Here is a 24385-nt window from a genome sequence, read left to right on the forward strand (position 1 = left end):
ATGTCGCGAATAAAGGACATTATGCACAGCACTTTAAGGACTGTTTATTAATTGTACCAACTGTGGATCATAATGCATTCCCCAAATAGGGAATAAACTTGGGGGTGGGGAAAATCTTTGTCTTTTACAGCAGGCTGCATTCTGAGCATAAGGGTTTGAGCAGTGGTGTATTAACCATTAAGCAGACTAAGCACCTGCTTAGGGCACCAGGCTCAAAGGAGACACCACAAAGTTGAGAAAGAAAGAAAAAAACCAAAGATTTGTACAGTATGTACAAAGGAGATTTGTCAGGGTTTAGGGCACCAGTGAGCCTTAATCCGCCATTGGGTTTGAAGATACATAAATCACTTAACATAATACAGAGTAATAGGCACATAGAACTGGATGCTAGTCGAACACAGCCTGAACGACGGATGGGGAGAGGGGGGACCTGCTCTGGCCCTTTAAGACATGAGTGTTGGGAACTCCTGTTACGCGCCCGATCCGCTAGGAGGCGAATCCATCCTTAAACCGAGCCAGCGTCCACGGCGAAGGCGTTCGCTTTGACTCTTTTTGAACCCGTGCAGCGCCCGTCGCCGCTGCCTGAACGGTTACCCGCGAAAAGCCGAGGTTTCCTAGAGCGCCTTCCTTCGTTCCCAAAGAAAGCCGATTTGGGCGAGAGATTCGCGGCAGCGTAAGTAATTGAGGCAGGCTCGGCCAGGCCTGGTCCCGCTGCTGGCGGAGGCGGCGTGGAGACGACGAGGTGGTGGGCTAGGCTAGGCCTTTTCCCTGTCTCAGCCGAGCGCTCCGGATGGGGAAGCAGCGCTTCGGCTGGTTCGCCTCTACTGGTTTCGGGAAAATGTGGAGGCATCGGGTTCTATTTTTACCCATGTCAGGGCCACCGCTTCTCCCTCCCGGGCCCACAGCAAGTGTTTCCACTCCCTTCGAAGAAGCTCAATTACAGCCGGATTTATAATCTTCCCTAAAATGGTTGTTTTATTCCAAGTAGGAACTCTGAAAGTGAGTCCGCTGGGTTTATAATAAATCCTATACCGTATATAACAAAAAAATAAAATAAAATGTTATTGTTTTTTATCTCAAGGGGATAAAGCGAGCCCACTGGATTTATAACAATTCCTGTCACTTGGGGGTCCTCGACCTATGACTCACAATGAAGCCCCAGGTTTTAATTTTGCTCAGTGAGACAGTTGTTAAGTGAGTTTTGCCTGGCTTTACGACCTTTCTAGCCACATTTGTCAACACAGTTGTTAAACTAGTAACACGGTTGTTAAGTGAATCTGGCTTCCCCATTGACTTTGCTGGTCAGAAGGTTGCAAAAGGATGATCGCAACATCCCAGGATGCTGTGATCATCATAACTATGAGTCTTGCTAAGCATCTGCATTTTGATAACGGGGCTAATGCAATGTTCTTATATGTGAAAAGTGGCCATAAGTCACTTTTTCCCCCATGCCATTATAACTTTCAATGGTCACTAAATGAATTGCTGTAAGTCGAGTACTTTCTGTACATTTATAATATTGCTTTATCAGAAACAATAATAGCTGTCAAAATAGGACTGCTGGATTCATAATCGTTGTTGCTGTTATTACCTCTTTCAGATCATCCGAGATGCCGGTAATGACCTGAATGCACAACAGTGATAAACACAGGAATCTCTGCGCTGAAGGCCGCATTTCAGAAAGTCCCTGGATTTGAAAAAAAGTCCATTTAATCTAGCGCTCTGCATCTTGCAGCCGTCAGCCAAATGCCTTCTGGAGGCTCACCACTAGCAGGGCATGAGGGCCATCCATCTGTCCCTCTCTCCCCAACTCCCAGCAACAGGTATGGCATGTTTTGGGCAATGAGCAATTAGCCTCCTCTTCCACTAACCTGTTAGGTAATTCTTTAGAAGTATCCTGTGCCTAATTCTGTGCACATTTACATGGAAATAAAGTCAGCTTAGGCAACCAACTTCCAAGTACGGTTGAAGCAGATAAGAGTCACTAGTGTTACTGATGGTGTGAACCGATGATCCGTTTAAAAAGGGATGCCCTATTCTGCTGCTGTTTCCTTGAGAGTTCAGCGCATCATGATTGAATTAAAAAAAACCTTCGTGAATTGTTCATTATTTTGGATTTTTGCGTCACGTTTTTAATAAAATGACTTGCAGTTGTAAAAGCAACGTTCAGTGATGCATTATGTCGTACATTTGATGCAGGCGGTCCTTGAGTTACGATTGTAATGGAGCCTGCCCATCATGGTCATAACTTGTGATGGTCATAAAGCCAATCAGTGGTCATTAAGATAACCAATGATTTGCTATGGGAGTGGTTTGCTGAAAATCAGAAAGAAATGTCGGTTTTTGGCAAAATCATGGTAAAACATGGTGACATGACCACAGGACACTGCAAACAGCCATAAATGAGGCCTGGTTGGCTCAGTGTTTGAACTGCTGTCAAATGACCAGGGGGGGCATCAGTACTTAAAATACAGGTCATGAGTACCCCCCAGGTTCTTAAAATGACCATAACCCTATTGAATTCCTATAGAATTGTAAAAACCCAACTTTTCTTTCGTGTCTTGGATCAGAATACCAGATAAGCCTTTTTTTTAATGAGAGTGTACAGGAGGTTATTACTAGCTTTGATTATGTATCGTATGCTGTTTTTGCCAGCTTATTTTGCTTCAGTATATTATTTATTTTCCTTTTAATTGTCTTTTCTGATGGTTATTGTTATTCATCACTCAAAGTCACAAATTATGAGAGGAGCAATTTTTCAAAGGTTTTAAATTAATTGCCTAAATTATTTGTAATGAAGTAGGGGGCTAAAAGGGATGCAGTGGCTCAATGGCTAAGACACTGAGCTTGTCGATCGGAAAGGCCGGCAGTTTGGCTGTTTGAATCCCTAGCACCGCATAACGGAGTGAGCTCCCATTACTTGTCCCAGCTTTTGCCAACCTAGCAGTTCGAAAGCATGTAAAAATGCAAGGAGAAAAATAGGGACCACTTTGGAGGGAAGATAAAAAGCGTTCTGTGCGCCTTCGGCATTTAGTCATGCTGGCCACATGACCACGGAGACATCTTCAGACAGCGCTGGCTCTTCAGCTTTGAAACGGAGATGAGCACCAGCCCCTAGTTTCGGGAACAACTAGCACATATGTGCGAGGGGAACCTTTGCGTTTCCTTTAGGGGCTAAAACTTGCTATTGGCCTCTCGGAGTAGTAGCACTACGTCTAGCAATGTGTAATTACTTTGAAACATCCACTCCAGCATATGCTTTAAGGAGTCTCTTTTCTTTTTCTTTGCTTTTTCCTCAATTACCAGAAAGATGTGTTCTCTCGCACTCTTTCCACTTCCACCTCCTCCAGGAGACATCACCCTTTATGAATTCAACAATGCCTTAGTTTTTGGGCGGAGCTATGAGAAGCTTCCACTTACTTTCCAAGGTCAGGTAAGTCATAATTTCCATCCATAGAAAGAAATCAGCTACCATCTTGTCTTAATAATAGGAAGCCTTCCAAAAATTTAATGTCAGATGGATGCTTGACTTGATAAATAAGGGAGGGAAACAATTTGATTTTTTCTTTAATCTGCTTGAAAGGATTAGTGATGGGTCTCTGCTTCTAGTCTAGTGGATCAATACTTCAACTCCTTGTTTCATTGAAATTAATATTTCTGGGAGGGCTACCAGATCCGAACTGCAAAAATCCAGACATCCACTAAATGGCAGCGGAGTGATGGAGAAAAATCTTGATTCTTTACTGCCTTCTAATGGTTGCATGGATTCTAACAGCTCACCTCTGGTGGCCTTTATCTTCAATGATTTGGGAAAAATAAAGTGGCAGGAATTAGTCTCAAAATATAAATACAAATAAGGAAGGGCAGAAGAATTGCTTATAGTAAAAGCAGTACAGGTAGTCTCATTTTAGCAACCATTCATGTAGTGACTATTTGAAGTTACAACAGCACTGAAAAAAGTGACATGACTGGTTTTCACCTTTGGAACATCCTCATGGCCAGCGATCAAAATTCAGGAATTAGGCAATTGGCCTGTATTTATGATATTGCACTGTCCTGGGATCATATGATCACCTTTTGTTATCTTCCCAGCAGGCCTCTGAGAAGCAGAGTCAATGGGGGAAGCCAGATTCACTTAATGACCACAAGATTCACTTAACTGGTGATTCTCTTAACATCTGTGGCAAAAAAGGTCATAATATGAGGCACAACTCGCTTAACAACTGCCTTATTTAGCAATGGAAATTTGGGGCTGTATTGTGGTTATAAGTCATGAACTACCTATATGTGTCTTGGGGATTGGCTAATCCCCATCAGAAAGTCTTCAGAAATACCGTTTGAGCAGCCTAGCATGAACATGAAAAGAATGTTCAAGCAGAGGAAAGTAGGCAAAATAACCGAAAGTAATAGGCTGGGTTTGTTTACATTTGACCAACACAAACAAAATTATTTTCCAAGAAAATCTTTAATTCTGTATTTTACGTAATGTTTAAGCAAAGTTTCCGCTAGGAAAAGGCTACACATAAAGCTCTGTGCCTTTAACTAGAAGCTTTAATTTCTAGCTTTTTGAATATCTGAGCAATTTGAAGTGTGGAGGGAAGGAAAAGGAAGAAACACTTCCATTACTTTTCCATTGCTGCTTATAAACCAAAGTGAACCTGGAACCTTGATTGGTTGTCCTATTATCAAGCTTTTTTGTGTGTATGTACTAAGAATTGTTGTCAAGGAATTTTACTTTCTTCTTAATCCTGTGGATAATTGTGCAGATGGAAAGTCTTCCCACCCCCACTATTCCCAAAGAAAACCTGAAAGCTTTCAGTCGCCTGGAACACAGCACCAAGCCGGCCTTCATTCATCACCGGGAGTCCCTCTGGAAGAGGTGCATCGGAGCCTGGTAAGTTTGGATTGGGTTAGTTAGGATGATCATGCCAAAGCTGCATGTTCCCACACACCGATTGTCCTCAGCTTTAAGAAAAGGGCACACACAGTTCTCGACTGAAGAACTATGAGAGGAACACCAGGTTTTTTCCTTCCTGGGATTTGTCTCTCTGCTGTTTTCTTTTTTCTTTTTCATGAATTTCTCACTTTCGGTATATGAATCAGAGGAGAAAAGCATTGGTGGAGAAAAGAAGAACAGGCTAAATAGTTTAAAAAGTGGCAGCATATTCTTAGGATGACCTCGCTTTCGGGTGATCAGATTTGTATTTAAGCCTACAAGCCTTCCGCCTTTGTGTTTTTATGTCCTTGTCCAACTTTTACACGGTGGTTATTTTCAGTTTTAAATAGAATTGTTTAATGTTCACAACATACTTTAAATCAGTTAAGAGAACTGCATTTGTGTCTTAGTAGAGTTGATGCTTAAAAGGATATTTCTTATTTTAGACAGTAAATGAAGTAATAATACAGATAAATATTCTCTGCATAATCTATCCTTTTGATTGGCATCAACCTGGTATCTTATGCATAAGGAGCAGTTATGGCCTGCTAGGCTATAGTTATTTGCTTGATGGCTGTTATGGTGCTGACAAGAAATTCCAGAACTAGGCTGTGGGAATTTGTTCTCCCACCTCTCTTAGTATTAAGGACGGACACATGGACACACACTGCCTGCATTATAATTCTCTAGCATTTCATAGGTGGAGAACCAGCATAACATTTATGACAGCTGTGCTTGATCTTCTTGACATTCTTGATATGTTTTCCCTGGTGATGACAAAGCAGCACAGCTTTCCTTTGATTTCTTACAGAAGAGTAAGTGAGGAAATTACCTGGTTGAGTTGAGCAACCTGAAGAAGGTTTGGCTTCTAAATGTAGATTTTCTACAACAAATCTGACTTTGGTGACTGAGGAGAATATTCAATACTTGGGTGATCAGTGAGCCAGGAGGATAGAGAATAAAAACCATGAGGCTGGGTCACAGAAGAACACTGAAGCTTCTCATTAGAGAAACTGAAAGAGAAAAGCTATGATGGCAAACTCTGAAGTTGCTTTGATGCACATCAAATTACTTTTCCAATTGCATGTGGAATATAAGCATGCTCCCTTTCACCTATAGCTGCTTTCACACAATATATTTTATTCAGGCGTGACATCGGAGTGGCTGGTGTGCTTGAAGAACTCGCAAACGCAGAAGAGGAACAGGACTCGGACCAGGGAACCAATAATCAGTCTTGGGTGGAATCTTCAAAGGAGCTAGGTAAGTATACTAAGAATTGTACAGTACAGCTTGACCGGTTGAGGAGTGAATAGGAAAATCTTTTATTAGCTCTCTCTCAAAATCACGTTTTTCTCCCTAGAAATTTAGAAGCTGGTGATTTGTGCAACAATAAGAGCAAACAAGGATGTGGGAGTGATGCAGCTGTGATATCCACTGCCCTTATTCATCCTTGGGATTGATTTGATTAAATTGGCTCATTAGAAGGGTATTATTTCCTGACAAATTTCTCATGGGCACCCCTCCAAAAGCTCACTGGAAGAATGATTTGCCGTCTCCCAGATAAGTCATTCTTTCTTCTAGCAAGGATGTAACATTACTCTTGCTGAAAAAAAAGTTTTTTTTTAAGATAAGATATAAGTATGAAAAAAGAAAATTGATGCAGGCCATTAAGGTCATTTTTTTAAAAAACATGTACATTTTTAGAGTTGGCACACCTTGTAGGTCTTGACTTCTTGTGCCATATCCATTATTGGACATTAGCAATCATATTGGCAATTCTATTTTTATCGATAGCCGCATGAAAAAGTGCTGCTGAGTTTTGTCCAAAGCAGTCACTTAGATTTTAAAACCATGATGTTCTTCTGCCTGGACCTCATTTGCCTTCAATCTTTCCTTGGAGGATTAAGTGAAGTATGCTGTATTTTTCTGGGTGTCACATCATGTGTCCAAAATATTCTAACTTTTGCTTTTTTATGCTTTTGATGATATCCCTTGGCTTTCCCAGGTGGTTTATCACCTCCTCATTTCTTATTTTGTCAACCCAGTTTATATGTAACAATGTCTGTAAATCCACATTTCAAATGGTTCTAGTCGCTTCAAGTGGCTTTCTGTCAGAAACCAACTTTCCACTCCATGGAGCCGGATAGAAAAGATGTAACATCTGGCAAGCCTGATTTTCAATTTTAGGCTTATGTCATGACTGTAGAAGACCTTTTTCATTTTGAAGAAAGTTCTCGACTTACGACCACAATTGGGATCGGAATTCTAGTCATAAATCATTATGGTCATAAGTCGAGGGACCACATTACCAGGGCCAATTTTTTCAAATCTTTTTATAGCAGTTGTTAAGCAATCTCGCAGTCTTAAATCTAAATCCTCTCTCTCCAATGGGCATTTTTGCCATCAAACAACTGGTTGTAAGTTGAGAACTATCTGTATTATCTTTCAGCTCTGCAATGGATGAAATCTGGATCTCGATATGCATTACAACTCTGCTGTTGGATATCCTCCCTCCATGGCTCCTTCTTTCCCCATTTGTCGGTGAGGTTTGCATAACATAGAGCCCGAGTAGAAGAGCAGGGCCAGGGGAATTAATGACTGGGAAGCATGCCAGTCCATAGTGGGATCAATAACCCCTTGAGATGTCAGATATGATAGCTGTGCGTTCTTTCCAATTCATGGAGGGAATCTTTCCATCTCCCTTTAGCCAGTTTCTCCTGGGTATTCAGATATGGGCACTCTTAAGTGGCTGCCAGTCAGGGGTGGGTTCCTCCCGGTTCGCACCGGTTCTTGCGAACCTGTTCGTCAGTGAACCCGGAAGTAATTAACTTCCGGGTTCCTAGCTCCTAGCCCCTGTCGCTGGGTGCCTGCGGGGTTTTTCTTTTTAAAAAACGCCTCTCTGGATGATCTTGAAATCCTGCAAGGTTGCTTTGGAAGGGGACAGATAGGCAGATTCCCCCTGCCCCCCTCCCTGGGTACCTGCAGCCTTAAAGCAAGCGTTTGCACAATAAAGAAAATCTCACGCGCGAGAGAAATTCTTAATTGCTTTTACTGTTAAGTTTCGGAAGCTTCCAAGGCTACAGGCAATCAGGAATGGGGGGGGGGAATCCCTCGCAGGTTTTCAAGATCGTCTGCAGAGGCATTTTTAAAAAGAAAAGGGTCTTCTTGGGAGGGGGAATGGGCTGCGCTCCTGGTTCTGGTATTCCCCCCCCCCAAAAGACCAGCTTCCCATCTCTCCAAATCTTGTGGCTTTTCAGGATTTTCTTTTTTAAAAAAGCCTCTCCGGATGATCTTGAAATCCTGCAAGGTTGCTTTGGAAGGGGACAGATAGGCAGATTCCCCCTGCCCCCCTCCCTGGGTGCCTGCAGCCTTAAAGCAAGCGTTTGCATAATAAAGAAAATCTCACGGCGAGAGAAGTTCTTAATTGCTTTTACTGTTAAGTTTCGGAAGCTTCCAAGGCTACAGGCAATCAGGAATGGGGGGGGGGGGAAATCCCTCGCAGGTTTTCAAGATCGTCTGCAGAGGAGTTTTTAAAAAGAAAAGGGTCTTCTTGGGAGGGGGAATGGGCTACACTCAGAGGAGCCGGCGCTTGGGGCACCCTGAAACAACGCATCCCCGCCGCCTCGTTCTACTCAGCAAGCGGGGACATCCCATCTGTGCTCACTTCTGCTGCCACCACCTCCGCTCCCAAACGCAACTGTCAGATGCGAGCAGGTGACTGAAGCTGCTGCTTGCAGTCATTTATTGCTGCAGATAGATTGTGCCTGTAGCGGGAAGCTCTTTGCCCTGTGAGAGCTCCTCTTTGGTAACATCATCAGTGCTAGAAGGGAGTGGGGTTGGGGGGGGGAGGAGGAGAAAGTTAGGACAAAAAAGAAAAAGATAAGGAGGGAGAAGACTGTGGGGTCCTTTGGTGTTCTCTGAACGTGGTGGTTTTTAATTAGTTTAGGGAATTTTTATTTATTTATTGTTTATAGAATGTTTATTACAAGAAATGTTATTCCTTTTTGCAAATGTTTTATTTGTGATGCAATATGTTGCTTTTAAGTGTTTAGACCAGGTTTATGTGTCTCAAAGTGGCTGCTTTTCTATGGGCAGGCCAGGTTTGTTGCAAGGCAGTGTGTTTCACCCTCGTTTAGGTAATTCTGAGGTGGTTGATGGTTCTGTGAGTGCCTGTCCTTTATAATTTTCCACATTACCTTGATGGTTTTTATTCCAGTGACTTTGTCTTTCCTGTTCTTAGGCTTAGGGAAAAAAACCTGGTTTCATTGGCAGTCTTTTTTTTGGGGGGGGGGGGATTTTTATTTTTTGGGTGTTTTCCTAGCACTGTCATAGTTTGTGGGTGTGGGTGGGTGTGTAATGTCCCACAGTTATCTATGCATTAATAATGATCTAGTAATATTAATATCTAGTAATTAGTAATATCTAGTAATAACATCGTCTTGGCCACTCCCACCAGGTCACATGGGTGGCAGGCCACTCCCACCCGGTCACATGGGTGGCAAGCCACTCCCATCCGGTCACATGGGCAGCAAGCCACTCCCACAAAGGAGGCCACGCCCACAGAGTAGGTTCGAACAATTTTTGAAACCCACCCCTGCTGCCAGTGAAGTATTGACACTGCTGTTTCTTCTTTCTCAAAGCTGCCAAGTGAAGATATAATAGCAAAATTCTCCCAGGCTGTGGATTGGTGAGTCCTGGGTGGTTTGCATGTATACAGTAACCAAATATTAGTTGCTATCTGAACCTTCTCCCTTATTGGAAAGGAATCCAATTGATCTGCTTTAAATCTGAAATTGACATATTTCATCAACATGATACATATTCTTCCCCTTTATTATGCATAGAAGTCTTACTGACTAGATAATCTGCAGAGCCCTTAATTGTATTTCTGAATGCATATTACTTTGTGTAACTCTCCTATTTATACAGTATCAGTTAACCCTAGAATAGCAGGTATTACCATATTTTTTTGAGTATAAGACGCACCTTTTTCCCTCAAAAAAGAGGCTGAAAATCTGGGTGCATCATATACCCTGAATACAGCATTTTTTTGCCTCCTGAAACCCCGCTCCCTGGCCATGCATAGCTTTTAGGAGCCTTGCAGAGTGCTCCTGGGAGCTGGGAAGGGCAAAAATGAGTGAAAAATGGGCCATTTTTTGCTCAATTCTCCCCCCCCCCAGCCCCCAGGAGTACTCTATTAGCCTCCTAAAGGCTATACATGCCCCCTTTTTTTGACAAAAAATGGGCCAGTTTTCGCAAAAAAAATGGGCCATTTTGGGGAAGTCTGCAGAGTGCAAAAACTTTTTTTTTTTAATTTGCCTTTTTAAAACCTTGGTGCGACTTATACTCCGAAAAATATGGTAGTTCCGTGCTAATCATAAATGCAAGCTAAAGCATTTCCTTCACACACAATTGTTTTCTGAAACAATTGCCTTGTTGATTAGCCATTCTAACATGACTCTTCAGAGGCACCCAGTTTTCATTTACACTGACATTTTCTGTGGTAGGCAGCCAACCAACCCCAACCTTGTATCTTTTAAATCCCGTTTGGCTTTTAGATGGAAACAAGCCCAAATGATTTTTCTTAACGCCCCTTGTCTTGCTTACACAGGGCAGGCTGCTCAATCCGAGCTTTTGCATGGCATCCTCATACCAACAAATTTGCAGTGGCTCTTCTGGATGACTCCATCCATGTTTACAATACCAACAGGTAAGAGACCTAACTGATCTAAGGTAGAGCATTACTCTGAACAGACTGAGGCCAGTGACAATTAACATGGCATATGACAGAAAGCTTGAACTCTCCAGGGTGGTAGAGAAAGTTCTATTCAAGAGTTGATTTAAGAGTCGATTAGTACAGGTCAAGGAAAAGAAATACAATGGCACCTTGGTATTCAATTGCTTTGAAACCTATCAAATTTGGTAACACATTTTGATGTGAAAAATTTGTGCCGGTACTCATTGTTACGTACAAGTTAGAACTTGTCGATGTTGGCTACCTTGCGACTCACAACATTATTCCTTATGGGGAAATTTTGTTTGATACTTGTTATTTTTGGTACTCATTGTGCCTCCCGGAATCAATTGAGGATGTAGTACTGAGGTACCACTGCAGTTGGATTATTGGACCTTGAGATGGGAATAGTAATGTGAGCTGTGCATAAGAACAAACTAGGTTTGCTTGAAAACAAGCTGTTCTCAAAATGTATGGGCAAAGGGGGAGAAGGAAATCATTTGGCCTAAAGGTCAGCCATTCTGTACATCTATTCTTTGCCCATTTTTGGGCCTGTGTCAAGTAGTTTTGTGTATTCTTGTCAAGACTTTCTCAGATGGACCTGCCCAATTAGTAATACATAGAGGAAGGATCTGCTTGAGAATATTCTTCTCTGTGAAAGTGTACAAGAGAAGATTATATTCTGGGCTCTCTAACTGTAGCAGGTCACCTTTTCTTGCAAGGATGTACCTAGATCCCTGCCCTCCCAAGTTGCTCATTGACTTATAAAGTTATTGAAACACATCTATTACTTAGCTTTTTAAAGATATTTTTAGTACTTGATCATTTTTATACTTGCACTGTAATGTTTTTCTTTAGGAAAGCTGTTGGCTTTTTATGCCCAACCAGCAGATAACCAATATTAAAATATTAATCTTCTGTAATAAATAAGGCCGAACCAAGGGATCTCAGCAATCTCCCGGTGATCATCCCATAGAAATGGATCACCACCTGCAGAAAATCAATTGTCAAACCACCTGCCTAGTTGCTCTTTATGGAAATCTACATAAATAAAAGTAATTGTTTTATTCTTGGGCTTGTATGTAGAAATATAACTTCTGACTTACTGATTAGACTCTTAGGAACTGAAAGGGCCATTAATCCATCCCTCTGCTCAGTGAAAGAATATTCCTGTGGAAGGGGAGCCTACTTTCCTTTCTGCTAGGACGTTTCTTCTAACCTGCAACTGAAATTTACCTTTGTATAATTAAAGACTATCTTTGTTTTTCACTTTGGAGTAACAAAGGACAAATCCTGATTTGTTTTCTGTGTCATGTTATTTTAAGAATATTTATGCACACAGGGTAGCCTACATCAATTCCTTAGACTCATTTTGCTGATATGTGCCTAGTATCTCTGGGCCCTCTGGGCAAATTTATATCTCTGTTTTGGTTTTCTTCTCCAGTACTATAGTCCCAATCCTGAAGCATCGTTTGCAAAGAAATGTAGCTTTGATGGCCTGGAAGCCACTGTGTGCGTCTATCCTTGCTGTGGGGTGCCATAGCTGTGTGTTGATTTGGCACCTGGATCCCACTTCCCTTTCTACCAGGTAACCCAGACAGGTCTTGTGGATTAATCAGTGGTGGCAGCCCATGTTAGTTAGCAATTCACAATTGCTATTTCGTTGCTGCTATTTGAAGGAAATGCTTATTAGATATCAGATGCGCAGCCCAGTTCTTGTTCTGGCCGAGGCTTCCCAAGAGCATGAAGCAAACCCCTTGTCCTGACAAAAACCGGTTTTATTAATTTACTGTGAATGCTGCTCATTCACATCCAGCAAAGTCTTTCAAGGGAGGATTTATGGTCACAGTTAACAGTTATCTCTGGTTTGGAGAGCTGCCAGGCTGATATCTGCAAAACTTGGCAAGGAGTCTCAGAGAGTCACAAACCAATTAAGCGAACTAATTGCCTCCTACAAACTCTGCTCCCCTTTCGCTCCTCTTTTATTTCCTTTGGGAGGGGCCATTTATCGTCCACCTGTGGCCTTACTCCCAAGTTGACCCCTATTCTTTAGCTGTTCCTTTCGTGTAGGAATTCTGCACATGTGCACACTGGGAACAGCCTCCAGCTGTTCGTCTGCCTCACTGATATCTGACTCTGAAGGCTGCTGACTCTGAAGGCAGCTGCCCTCGACACAGAACCCTCATCAGAGCCTTTCTCAGTGTCCAGGACTGGCCCATGTTCCTCCCCAACCTCCTCACTGTCTGAATCTGCTGCTACAACAGTTCTTTTACTTTAAGTGTATTCTTAGTCTCTTCCTCGTTACAGGTTTTTTTCCATTCTTCCATGTACCTTTTCCCATTTCCAAACTATGTATATTCTATATCACACATCCCTTCTCACAAGTCTATGATCTAAATAAAGAATGCAAGAAAATGAAGGTCCTGTATTCATTCAATTTCTGCTAATTGGAGACAAAGAAAGGAAAGCTAACATCTCCCCCCCCTCCCCCTCCCCCGGCCGCTTTTTCCCAGAAGTCTTAGCAAGTTCTGGGTCACCTCTCAAGGACATAGGCAGCCTTCCAGCAGTTAGTGGCAGTGTATGAAGATCTTTGTGGCTTTCAGATTCCTTATTTTAATGTCTTTGATTTCTTCAGTTTCTCATCCATTTTCTGTTGTCTTGATATGGCAAGCTTCTGAGCGGAGACAATATCTTTTTTATTGATCTGGGGGCTATTTTTGTGGAAGGCTGGGATCCAAATATTTCAAGCCACTAAGTGCCCACCTGAATCCCAAGTCTAAACAGTGCTACTCAGTCTCTCTGATGTTTGGCCATGCAGTTACTTACTGCACACATTGCTCATTTCTGATAATGGGGATGTGGTAAATTCTGCAGCACTGGATGATGGATGTACGGATGTACCTTGTGTGGCACAGGGAACATTTGCAGAAGGTCTGTTCAGTGCTTCGGACTCAAAGGGAAAAGGTGCTTTGGAGCCTTCAAGGTTGCAGTCTAAGCACCTCCCTGCAGTTCCTTAAAGCAGCCGCATCTTTTCCCAGCACTGCACACTTGTCATCCACAATGGCAGCACAACCTTAGAAAAGGATACATTTGGGTTAAGGAGAGCTGTGTGGTGCTATGTAGTTCTTAAGCCTCTTCTGACCTTCGGATTTAAACTGCTATACAGCCTTAATACCCAGCTTTATTTTGCCAGCATATGTGCTCGTATCTGGAAAAGCACTGCATAACACAGTGACTTCTGGTTTAATTGTGGCTTGCTGAATGGGTTTTCATAAGATGCCAATGAAAATCAAAAGAAATCGCATTATGAGCTTCCTGTGATGTGTGTCTCTTGTTTCCTGTAGGCCTTCCTCTGGCTGTGCTCAAGTGCTCAGCCACCCTGGCCATAGTCCCATCACCAGCCTGGCCTGGGCTCCCAGTGGAGGATTGCTTCTATCGGCCTCACCTGTTGATACATCCATGCTTGTAAGTATGTTGCACTGTTACTGCTAATATGGTATAGAACAGAGGTGTGGAACAAAGACCCCTCTATGTGGACTTCAACTCCCAGAATTCCTGAGCCAGCATGGCATATAGAACAAGAGATAGCATAAAAACTGTGGCAAATAGAGCCACAGACATTACTCTGTAGTGAATGCCTTTTTGCAGAGATGGTGCTTTTGGGCAATGTAGTTCCTGAAATGGTCAACGGGTTTGGGGACAAATGTTTCTGGCAGTCTTCTCAGAAGGAGTCCAGGGTGCATGGTGTTAATTTAATTTTTCTTCCATCAGACATGTGGTGTCATTTTAATTTAAAGTGAGGGCTACTAGAAGATTCTTGTTGGAAGAAACACAGGGATTTCTTTCCACAATGGCTTCTCTTCTTTTGACCTTGTGCCACTAGGTATGGGATGTTTCCACAGAAAACTGCATCCAGTTGCAGTGGTTTGGAGGAGGCGGGGTCACGTACCTGGCATGGTCACCTGATGGCAGCAAGGTGCTAGCGGCAACACCTTCAGCAGTTTTCAGGTGAGCAGAGGAGCCTTGAAACCAGCCATCTAAGATCAGTCATCTTTCTTTAGTGGAGTAATGGACGGTAGGGTAAGAACAGTGAATGCCATTGCTCTTCTCCTAGCTGAATGGTGCTCCCAAAGCAATTTCGTTTCTTTTTATCGATTTGTTCATCTTGTTGCAGAGTGTGGGAGGTTCAGATGTGGACTTACGAGAAATGGCCAACTATCAAAGGTCCTTGTCGGGTAGGTTGGGAAAACGGGATGGTGAAGGGTTCTTATTTATTTACAAAAATTGTAGTACTGCCCAGTTCAAAATGTTCATGGTGGCTTACAAAAGGGAAGACGGAAATAGCCACTTAAAAATAATGAAATGCAGCACAGTAATATTACAGAGCCAAAGATGTAGCTGTTTGGTTGCTGTAAAATCTTGAAAAATCCTCCCAAAAATCAAGTTATCAAAATCCAATTCAATCATGTAGTCTTTTCATTCAGGAACTGCATTCCTATTTGGAATTTTCTTATGCTTTTAATATTACCATTCATTCATTCATTCATTCTCTTTCCTGCCTTTTCAAAACACTAATAAATACGGTAGGTTGCTAGATGTAACTCTAGGGATGGCAGGGACTCTTAGCATCCCCTTCCATAAATCTGGCAGATTATTCCTGAAATATCCTGGAGCCAAGCTCTCCAGAGGACTTTATTGGCTAAATCAGACCAATTGATTTGAATGCAGACTACCAACCTAGCCAGCAGAGCAATCACAAGATCGGTGTTCTAATGACAGGGACAGTTTTTGTGGTGTCTGGAGAACTTTCAAAAGTTTCTTCATGTAGAATGGAGTTACAATAACCTAACTTCTCCAAACTGAAGAATATGTGTATTTTAAGGTCCAACTGTTGGGTTCTTGGTATTCATTGAACTTGGGTTTTTTAGATGTTTTATTAGCAGGCCAAGCAATCAGATCAATAGAGTTTGCTGATTTGGACTGCCAGTCTTGGTTGGATATTTTTTTTCTTGATGGTTTCTTGATTACGATATTATTTCTTCTTCGACTGTTTATCTGGGGGTTGGCTACCAGCAGGCAAGCTACCTATAAACATCTAGCAAACTCCACTCTCCCATGGACCGATGATGTCACCTAGCTTCCCATCGCATGAATAACGACCAAACATAGCAAACATCCAGATCTCAACAATCTATTTAGCAAAGGATTTTGGTCCCTTTGTTTACCTGCATTAAAAGTGCAATTTCTTTTCCATTTCCTCTGCCTGATCCCAGACTGGTTGCTGGAGTCCAGATGGCAGTCGTTTGCTGTTCACCGTCCAGGGGGAATTTGTGATCTATTCCTTATCTTTCTTGGAATACAGTGGTGAGTGTGCAGCTGTGACACGAATACGGCTTCTCGGTTTTTGCAGTATGAAAAGTAGTTTTAAGGAACATGCTTGAATGTTGGTCTCTTTCATGAAGTGGAGGTTGGGGTTGTTGGGTGGTGTTCTTTGGAGATTCTTGTATATGCAGTGCATTGGAGCAGAGAAGAATAGATTTTTTGGCCCGTCTATGGAGTTGGCTTTAGTGCCTTGCATAATGTGACTTCATATTTGTTTAATGTACAGATTTGATCATTCTGTGCGATACTAGGTTATTAAACGAATACAGATAATAAGCAAAGTAGAATCTGGAAGAAGCGACAGGAGAGACAAAGAGGGAATCTGATCTGGGTGTAAAGCCACTTTCTACTTACATCCTCCTATTGTTTGGTTTCTCTCGTAACTTCCAATATTTCAGGAGAGCAGCAAAGGCAGGTCGGTGGGTCTAAAACAGCTTCCATTGTGGCAGATCTTTCAGAGACTACGTTCGAGACTCCCTACGGGGAGGAGAGGTGAGAGAAAGGGAATATACCATGTCTATGTGGAATTGGGTTGAACTTTTCCAGCCTTCAACACTGTTGTGGTTGCCTTGGAGCGTTGATACAGTGGTTGCTGGAAGCGTGGAGAACTGGGTTTGGGTGGGAGTCAAAAAAGATTTTTCTGAATCAGGTTTCCAATAATTAGAAACCGTTGAGCTAGAGTGTATAGTTCAGAAACTCCTCAACCCTCGAGATAGGGTTGCAAATAAATTTAATGTAGTCATAATTATTGGATAATAATATACATTTGTAGAATGAACTAAGTTTTTTTTTTAATATAGTTTTTCCCCTATTAACACTTTTTTAAAAAAGTTTTCTAATTCCGGACTCCCAACCTTTTTCTTCTTGTTGCCGCAAAGTTTGAATGTTCGTGGTTGACCATTAACGCTTAAGCATTTTCCTCTGCTTCAAGTCCTCTGTCCCTTTGTTGCAGGATTGGAGGGGAGGTGCAGTCCATGGTTTGGGATCCAAGCGGGGAGAGGCTTGCGGTGGTCATTCAAGGTGAAGCCTGCTTCTTTGAAACTCTGGGGGGAAGCGTGGGGAAATGGAGGGCGAAGGGGGATACCTTCAGCAAACACGCCCATGCCAAGTTCTGAGTCCTTCTCCAAATGCAGCATTTTGAAAAACCATTGGGGTTTTGCTTCCAGAATGGGTTGTCTTTTGTCTTTGAATGTGAGTGCAGGTGATTCGTGCAGCCAGCCCCTCCTGGATATACACTCAAGCAGCATTCATATCGTTTCAAAAGCCCTTGAGCAATAACATAAGGATGTGCTCTGCGTGCATTTTAAAGGACTTTTGTAGGTTACATGTCAAGGCAAAAAAAAAAAAAGGATATCACCAAACCCAAAAAAAGAAAGAGGGGAAAAAATGCCTTAAAGTTATTCGAGAGCAGGATGCATCTAGTGGTTTTATTAGGATGATTGTATTCCTGTACTCCTCAGATAAAATCCTCAAAATATGTGAAATATGTTACGATGTGGATAATTCAGAATGTTATGACACTTTCAGTACATTGTGTGGCTTTTGCTCCTTTATTCCATCTGCATCTTACATTCTGCCTTTCCTCCAGAGAGCTTCAAATGGAACATGTGATCCTTTCCCCTTTCCCACAGTTTACCCACAGATCTATAAAGGCTGAGACATTTGCCCAAACTGACCCCCCGTCACTTTCAAGATTATATATTTGGGGAAAAAGGGACACGGATGAAAGAATACCCACTTCCTGCTTTATAAAAGCACATGCGTAGGCTAATCGCTTTTATTTGGGAATGGCACATTCTCCTAGAAGACTGAAATGACCCCCAGACCTTTATTTTACACCCCCTCCCCCTTTTTTTTGTATAAATGAGAGGAAGCATGAAGTGGCTACCTTGCTGTGCCTCAGAAAACTTTGTGTATTAAAACACCCTAGCGTTCTCTCTAAAGCTGAGAGTTGCCTCTTCCTTCATGATTTCTTAAAACACTCTTTTGCCAAATAAGACAACCCTCCTCTAAGCTCTGAAGAATCTAGGTGGGAGGATAAGCAGTAGCTATTTTATATATAGGGCCTGTTTTTAATGCTATGGTTCTTTTGGTTTATAGTTCATTTTTCTGCTGAACACCATCCAGAGTCAATGCTGAGTTGGGCTCTAAATCCCTCTAAATCTAATAAACAGCTGAGAAAGGCTGGTGTTATAGGAGAAATATCTTGGCCCAGAAAGAACTAGAAACGGTTGCTCCTGCATTTGAGTAAACAACTCTATGCCCCCCTTTCTCACGTGCACATTGAAGTTGCTTCCCCCCCCCCACCCCAGAAAGATTTGACAGTGCAGTCCCAAGGATATTTATTGGAAGGAGTCCCATTTGGTTTATTGAAATTTATTCCTCTGACAGGGTGCACAGGATCGTGCTGTCAAAGACCACCAACCACACCGATTGCACATAGCTGTCATCTAGTTAGATCATCTCTCCCAGTTCAGGCCCTGTTGTGCTGTAACCAAGAGGAAAGGCTCTTCTTATGCTAGCTTGCACTGTTCTAAAAGCTTGGTGTAATTTGCCCTGTAAAACTGAGCTTGGTGTAAATTGCCCTGTTTTCCTTCAAATACATTTCCATAGGACGAAAGGAGCAATATTTAAACATCAAGTCAATGTCATCTTACAGCAACCATGTAGATTTTTCTCGATGATGATGATCTTACCCTTACCTGGTCCTTCAGATGCTCCACTGTAACTGAATGCATCCCCCTTGCTGCTGGTCCTGTTCGTCTCTTCCTTTCCAACTTTCCTTGCATTAGAGACTTTTACAGAGAGCTAATTCTTCTGATATAATATGTCCAGAGAGGGGTAATTTAAGCCTGGTCATTTGAGCCTCCAGGGAGAAACCTGGATTGATTTGTTTAATGATCCATTAATTTGTTTTCCTGGCTGTCGATTGTATTCTCAGGAGCTTTCTCCAACCCAAATATTCAAAGCATCAATATAAGTAGACTCAGTCTGCAACCATTTATCAGTAATGATGGAGCTGAACAAAGACCGGTCCTCAAAGTTCCAGCTGCCCCATGATAAAAATCTGCAACCTGTTTGCACTTATGAATGGTTGCCGAGCACACCGCAATTGTGTCAAAGTCAGTGGGGAAGCCAAGGGGAGGTCATAGGTTACTGAGCTAAGTCTCCCTATTTTACAGATGAGGCCCAAAATCTCATGTACCTGGTTAGAAAGCTATTGTGGGGAGATCTAGGAATCTAAGCACAAAGTCCGTCCCACCTTCAGCTGTTTTAGGTGATGCCACCAGTTTAGAGAACCCATTTCTTGCTGTCACGTTCTACCCACAGTTTATATATTAAGTGCTTTGTTAAGTTCCTTACTTTTTAATGTGTTTCTTTTCTCCCCTCAGGAAATTTGGATGTCTCCAAGACTATCATTGCAGTGTTTCGGACTCGCAATAATCCTGTGTTTGAACTTCTGCCCTGGTTTGTATTGTCCTGTCCCTCTTTATCTAGAAATGGATTCCATAAGGCATTTCTTATGTATAAAAATAAATCAAGATTTTTTTTTCTTTAAATAGATTTAAAGGGGGGGGGTTCCTCTTCAAATTATTGTGATTATGGTAGGGAGGCAGATGAGGTAGGTGGTTCTTTTTTTCCCCCCTGCCTATTGTTGGAAATTTTGGGTTAAATTCCAGGTCATGTTCCTATTAAGTGAATCACTGCAGTTGTTAAGTTAGTAACACGGTTGTTAAGTGAATCTGGATTCCCTATTAACTTTGCTTGTTAGAAGGTCGCAAAAGGGGATCCCATGACCCTGGGACACTGTAACCGTTACAAGTACATGCCAGATGCCAAGAATCCAAATTTTGATTATATGACCATGAGGATGCTGCAATGGTCATAAGTGTGAAAAACAGCCGAAAGACATTTTTCCCAGAGTAACTTCAAAATCTGCAACCAAAGAAATGGTTGTGAGTTGAGGGCCATTGTGTGGTAGATAAGGTTTGGATTGAAGGACACAAGAGTCTAGACCAGGGGTGTCCAAACGTGGGAACTTTAAGACTTCTGGACTTCAACTCCCAGAATTCCCCAGCCAGCATGGGAGAATTCTGGGAGTTGAAGTCCACAAGTCTTACAGTTCCCAAGTTTGGACACCGCTGGTCTAGACTAAGAAGTGAGGTCTTTTTGGCCCTTCAGGGAATTGAACTATAATTCCCTGTAACTCCAGACAACTTGAACACCGGGAAAGATAGCTAGGAGATGTCCACTAGAGTATAGGTTGCTCACTCTATACAGGTAGTCCTCGACTTGTAACAGTTCATTTAATGACTGTTCAAAGTTACAACAGCACTGAAAAAAATGACTTATGACCATTCTTCATGCTTACGACCGTTGAAGCATCCCCATGTTCACATGAGCCAAATTCAGACACTTGGTAACTGACTCATATTTCTGACCGTTGCAGTGTCCCTGGGTCATGTGATCCCCTTTTTGTGACTTTCTGATGAGCAAAGTCAATGGGGAAACCAGATTCACTTAACAACCGTGTCCCTAACTTAACAATTGCAATGATTCACTTAACAACAGTGGCAAGAAAGGTCAAAAAATGGGGCGAAACTCACTTAACAAATGTTTCATTTAATAGCATAAATGTTGGGCTCAAAACTACCTGTATTTAAGCCAAAAAAGCAGCACTCTTGGAATATTAGAGAGGGAGTATTAGACATCACTAGGCCAGGGAATAAGTATTTTAATGTACTTTTTGATGTGTCATGTGGGTCCCAGACTGTGCAAGCCTCCAAGTACCATCAAAACAGCCTTTAGGCATCCCGTGTTATGATACACATTCTCTTCCTTCTACCACTTCTAGTGGTTTCGTACAGGGTGAAGATGGGGTTCAACCACAGCTGGTCACTTTTCATCCTTCCTTTAAGAAGGGAGCCCTTCTGACAGTGGTAAGTTCAACCACCAAGTACTGAGAATTATGAAGAATGCCTGATCCAGCTGGAAAGAATTGTAGCTAGTTTTTCTATTGCAGTTGCTACTGAAATCTGTTTTCTAGGTACTGTAAAGAGGACTAAGCTGACTTAAGGAGAGGGAAGGTTTTGCTGTCACCAGATATCCTAAAACACGGGTGGCAAACTTGCAACATCATATTGCTGTCACGTTACATATTGCAATGTTTTTCCCCATTCGTGGAGCTGGGGTGGGCGTGGCCTGTGCGTGATGCATTCTGCTTGTCCGCGGGCTGCCAGTTTGACATCCCTGTTTTAAAACATATACAATATAAAGTTGGCTTATTTGCTGACTTGTCCACGTTTCCCGTAGCACTAAGAACACTCTCTCTGGATGGCTATTATCTAGGCCTGGAGAAATTGTAAGATTCCTCTTGTCTATTCTAGAATATCCTAGGTGAAAATTTAAAGGGATATATTTTACTCAACAGCTGGGCTCTTCCCAGTCAACATAGTAAGGATTAGTGTAAAATTATCTCCAGATCCAAATGGGGTGGATTGCTTTGTAGCCTCATATAATTCGGCTTAGATGTCACTCTGATACTCAATGATTGTTTGTTTTTCTGAAGTGCGTAGATTGATCTATTTGGAATCCGTGTTTAGGGATTTGTTCGGATTTTGTGCACATTTCATGATTCTATCCTGGACTAGGTATACAATTAGAAACTTAAGAGTCCCAAGATTATTAATTTTTAAAAGCAAGCTTTGAAGCCCTTAAGATATTATTTCCAGACTTTGAAAGCTGAAATGAAATATGAGGCATGCTTGATTCCTGTGCCAAAATTTTATATTTATTTTATGTAAGGAAGTATATTACTCTGACTAAAAGGAGATCAATCCCTATTTCAACATAAATCATTCATTTAGACATATTACCACTTTGGAAAGAGGTTATTTATTTATCTGTTTACTGTGTTTTTAAACCCAGTTCTCTTCTGCGTAGCCAAGAAACTGAAGGATAACACCAAGCCCGGCTATAACCCCCTTCAAAAGTTACTACAAAATTGAAAATTTTAAGGACAAGAAAGAGAAAATTACAACTAATGCAGACCCCTAAATTTACCAATTGCTCCCTCATTTATGCTGTGCTCCTCATAGGCATTCGCAGTTTTCTGTAATGTGTAAATGGAGATCCCTGTTTTTTCCCCTCTTTAAGAATTTAGGAATAAGAATCCAACAAAAAACTATAGCTTCTGAGCATAACATATTTGAAAGTAAGCAGACCAAGTTTCCCAATCAACGGGTATGATCATTGAGTATTAGACCTGTCAATCAAAACAGGGCAGCACCAGCAATTCCTCCCAGTTTATATTCTGGAGAGAGATGGGAACTGGAGTGGTGGGGATTTGGACAGATGAAGGAAACTTAAAAGTCCTAGGAAAAATGTATTAATATTAATAGCAATAGCAGACTTATATACACCTTTACAGCCCTCTCTAAGTGGTTTATTTCCCCCCAACAATTTGGGTCCTCATTTTATGCCCACCATGGCTTCACCCACCCGGCCCTCCGAGGTCAAACCCAACCCTGATGCAGCCCTCAATGAAATTGAGTTTGACACCTCTGGCTTAGACCATCTTGAGGAAACAGGGATGCTCTGTTTCTGCTGCCTTTGGTTTGATGCTTGTGTCTTTCTTTCACAGTGCTGGTCAAACGGAAGCATCAGTCACGTTCCTTTCTTCTTTGTGACCGCTCAATTTCCTTCGTTTAGTTCTGGGCAGCGAAGTCCTCCCATGTCCTTGGGCAGCTGGAGCAACACCCGGGAGCAGCCGCTGTTTTCCGAACTCTGAAGTCTCAACTCTCCTAGGACTTTGCTCTGAAGGGCTCCCAACTTCTTTCTCCGTCAGCCTGGGGAGATCCGGGACTGATTTTAGATTTGATTTTTGTACGAGTGTCTTTCTTCCATGAGCTACGCATGGATTAGATGGTCTGCGGTAGAGCCTGGATCTAAGGAATGCCTGCCTGCTTTTCCTGAAATGGACAATGTTGCAGTTGTATTTAGGGCTGAAAATTAAACACATCAGTTCAGGATCCTGTTTTTGCCTACTTCTCCCTGCGAGTCTAATAATCCTCTCTACAAGCTTGTTTTGTCTAATTGAGAGATTAACTGTAATTTTCCTGAGCATGATTTTCGCTTGCTGCCTGATGTGGGCTTTCCCCAAGGTTTTGTGTTGCTCTGAGGATTTGTCAACTTTATTTCTTGGAGGTATAAAAGACAATTTGCTGCCCTTGAAATATTTTGAGCTATGACTCTCACAAATTTTGCCATTCATCATGATGGTTCCATTGATTGAAGGGGTGGTTAAAATTGGATAGATGCCAAGTTGTCCACCACTGTTTGGCTGGGGCACTCATTGCAGTAAGTTGTGTGTTTACTCAGTGTTGGTTTGGCCAGTTGCATGAACCCCATGCACTGTGGTGTGCAAACCATAGTTTATGACTCGGTATCATGTGTCTTTCTGTGGGTTAACACAAGATGTAAACCAGATGAGTAAAATTAGCTATTGGTTTAGGGCAATGAGGGAACAGGCATTTTAATGAATCAGAACAGAGTAAGATACTCATCCCCAAACTTGAATCTGGTCAGTCCCATTGAAATGTTACAGCAGAGTGTATTGTGGAGTGAGGGAGTTTGAGTAACGTCATGAAAATTTTAACATGTATTTGAAAATGAAATTGGAATGTGTACCTCTCGTATACCCAAATGGGCATATGTAAGATATTTGTGTGTGCAAGAGAAATTTTAATTTTCCTGACAAAGCAAGCATTGGTGGAGTTTGATCCCCTCATATTTAGGCTCTTGGTTCCCTCTTTCATTTAAAAAAAAAGGTTGTAAAAAGAATTGATTAAGTTGGAAGTTTGCTGGTGACTTACTCTGAGCTGTTAAAATGTTGAGCGAAGGATTTCTTAGATCCAATTCCTGCACCATGACATGTTTCTTGATAGTGAAGATTACATACAAGTGTTAGTGAGGAGAATGAATGTTAAGTTTCAAAAGATACATCTCCGAACCATTGTTTTTATATGGGCATCAGGATGGAAATGGGATGAATTCTTAAGAATACTTCTCTCTCCTTTATTATTATTATTATTTTTAAATCACTGTATACTGGTAAAGGTTTTTTTTGTCTTCAGCTTTGGGAGTTGCTGCAAAGAGTTCCTACTAGGGATAATTGTAAACTGATCTTCAGAAAGAGAAGTGCTTTTAAAATAAGCAACAGCCACAACGTTCGGCTGCCTTATTTGGCTCCCAGCCACCAGCACTTCCATCTCTGTCACTGATCCTCTTATATTTGGACTTTGGTTTGCAACCCCTCCTATCTGGACTGAGCA

General features: G+C 41.9%; 1 protein-coding gene across 2 annotated transcripts; it reads left to right on the forward strand.

Moving 5' to 3' along the window:
- Positions 1-532: 532 nt before the first annotated feature.
- On the forward strand, positions 533-23287 carry AAAS (aladin WD repeat nucleoporin). 2 transcript variants are annotated; one of them, XM_014055474.2, is made up of 18 exons: positions 533-673; positions 1601-1823; positions 3307-3433; positions 4767-4894; positions 6084-6196; positions 7386-7477; positions 9577-9623; positions 10548-10646; positions 12115-12258; positions 14015-14135; positions 14554-14678; positions 14845-14905; positions 15944-16034; positions 16451-16544; positions 17005-17072; positions 19445-19520; positions 20908-20992; positions 22696-23287. In XM_014055474.2, exons 2-18 carry the CDS (start codon positions 1747-1749, stop codon positions 22840-22842), a joined length of 1695 nt encoding a protein of 564 aa, XP_013910949.2. In that variant the 5' UTR covers positions 533-673; positions 1601-1746; the 3' UTR covers positions 22843-23287. The 2 variants fall into 2 exon arrangements, with proteins under 2 accessions (XP_013910949.2, XP_087566653.1); XM_087710527.1 differs by lacking the exon at positions 533-673 and adding an exon at positions 834-999.
- Positions 23288-24385: the final 1098 nt, after the last annotated feature.

This window comes from Thamnophis sirtalis, unplaced genomic scaffold (assembly GCF_051295495.1).
Source record: "Thamnophis sirtalis isolate CommonGarterSnake01/CBP01778 unplaced genomic scaffold, rThaSir2_p1.2 scaffold_3, whole genome shotgun sequence".
Taxonomy (NCBI): Eukaryota; Metazoa; Chordata; class Lepidosauria; order Squamata; family Natricidae; genus Thamnophis; species Thamnophis sirtalis.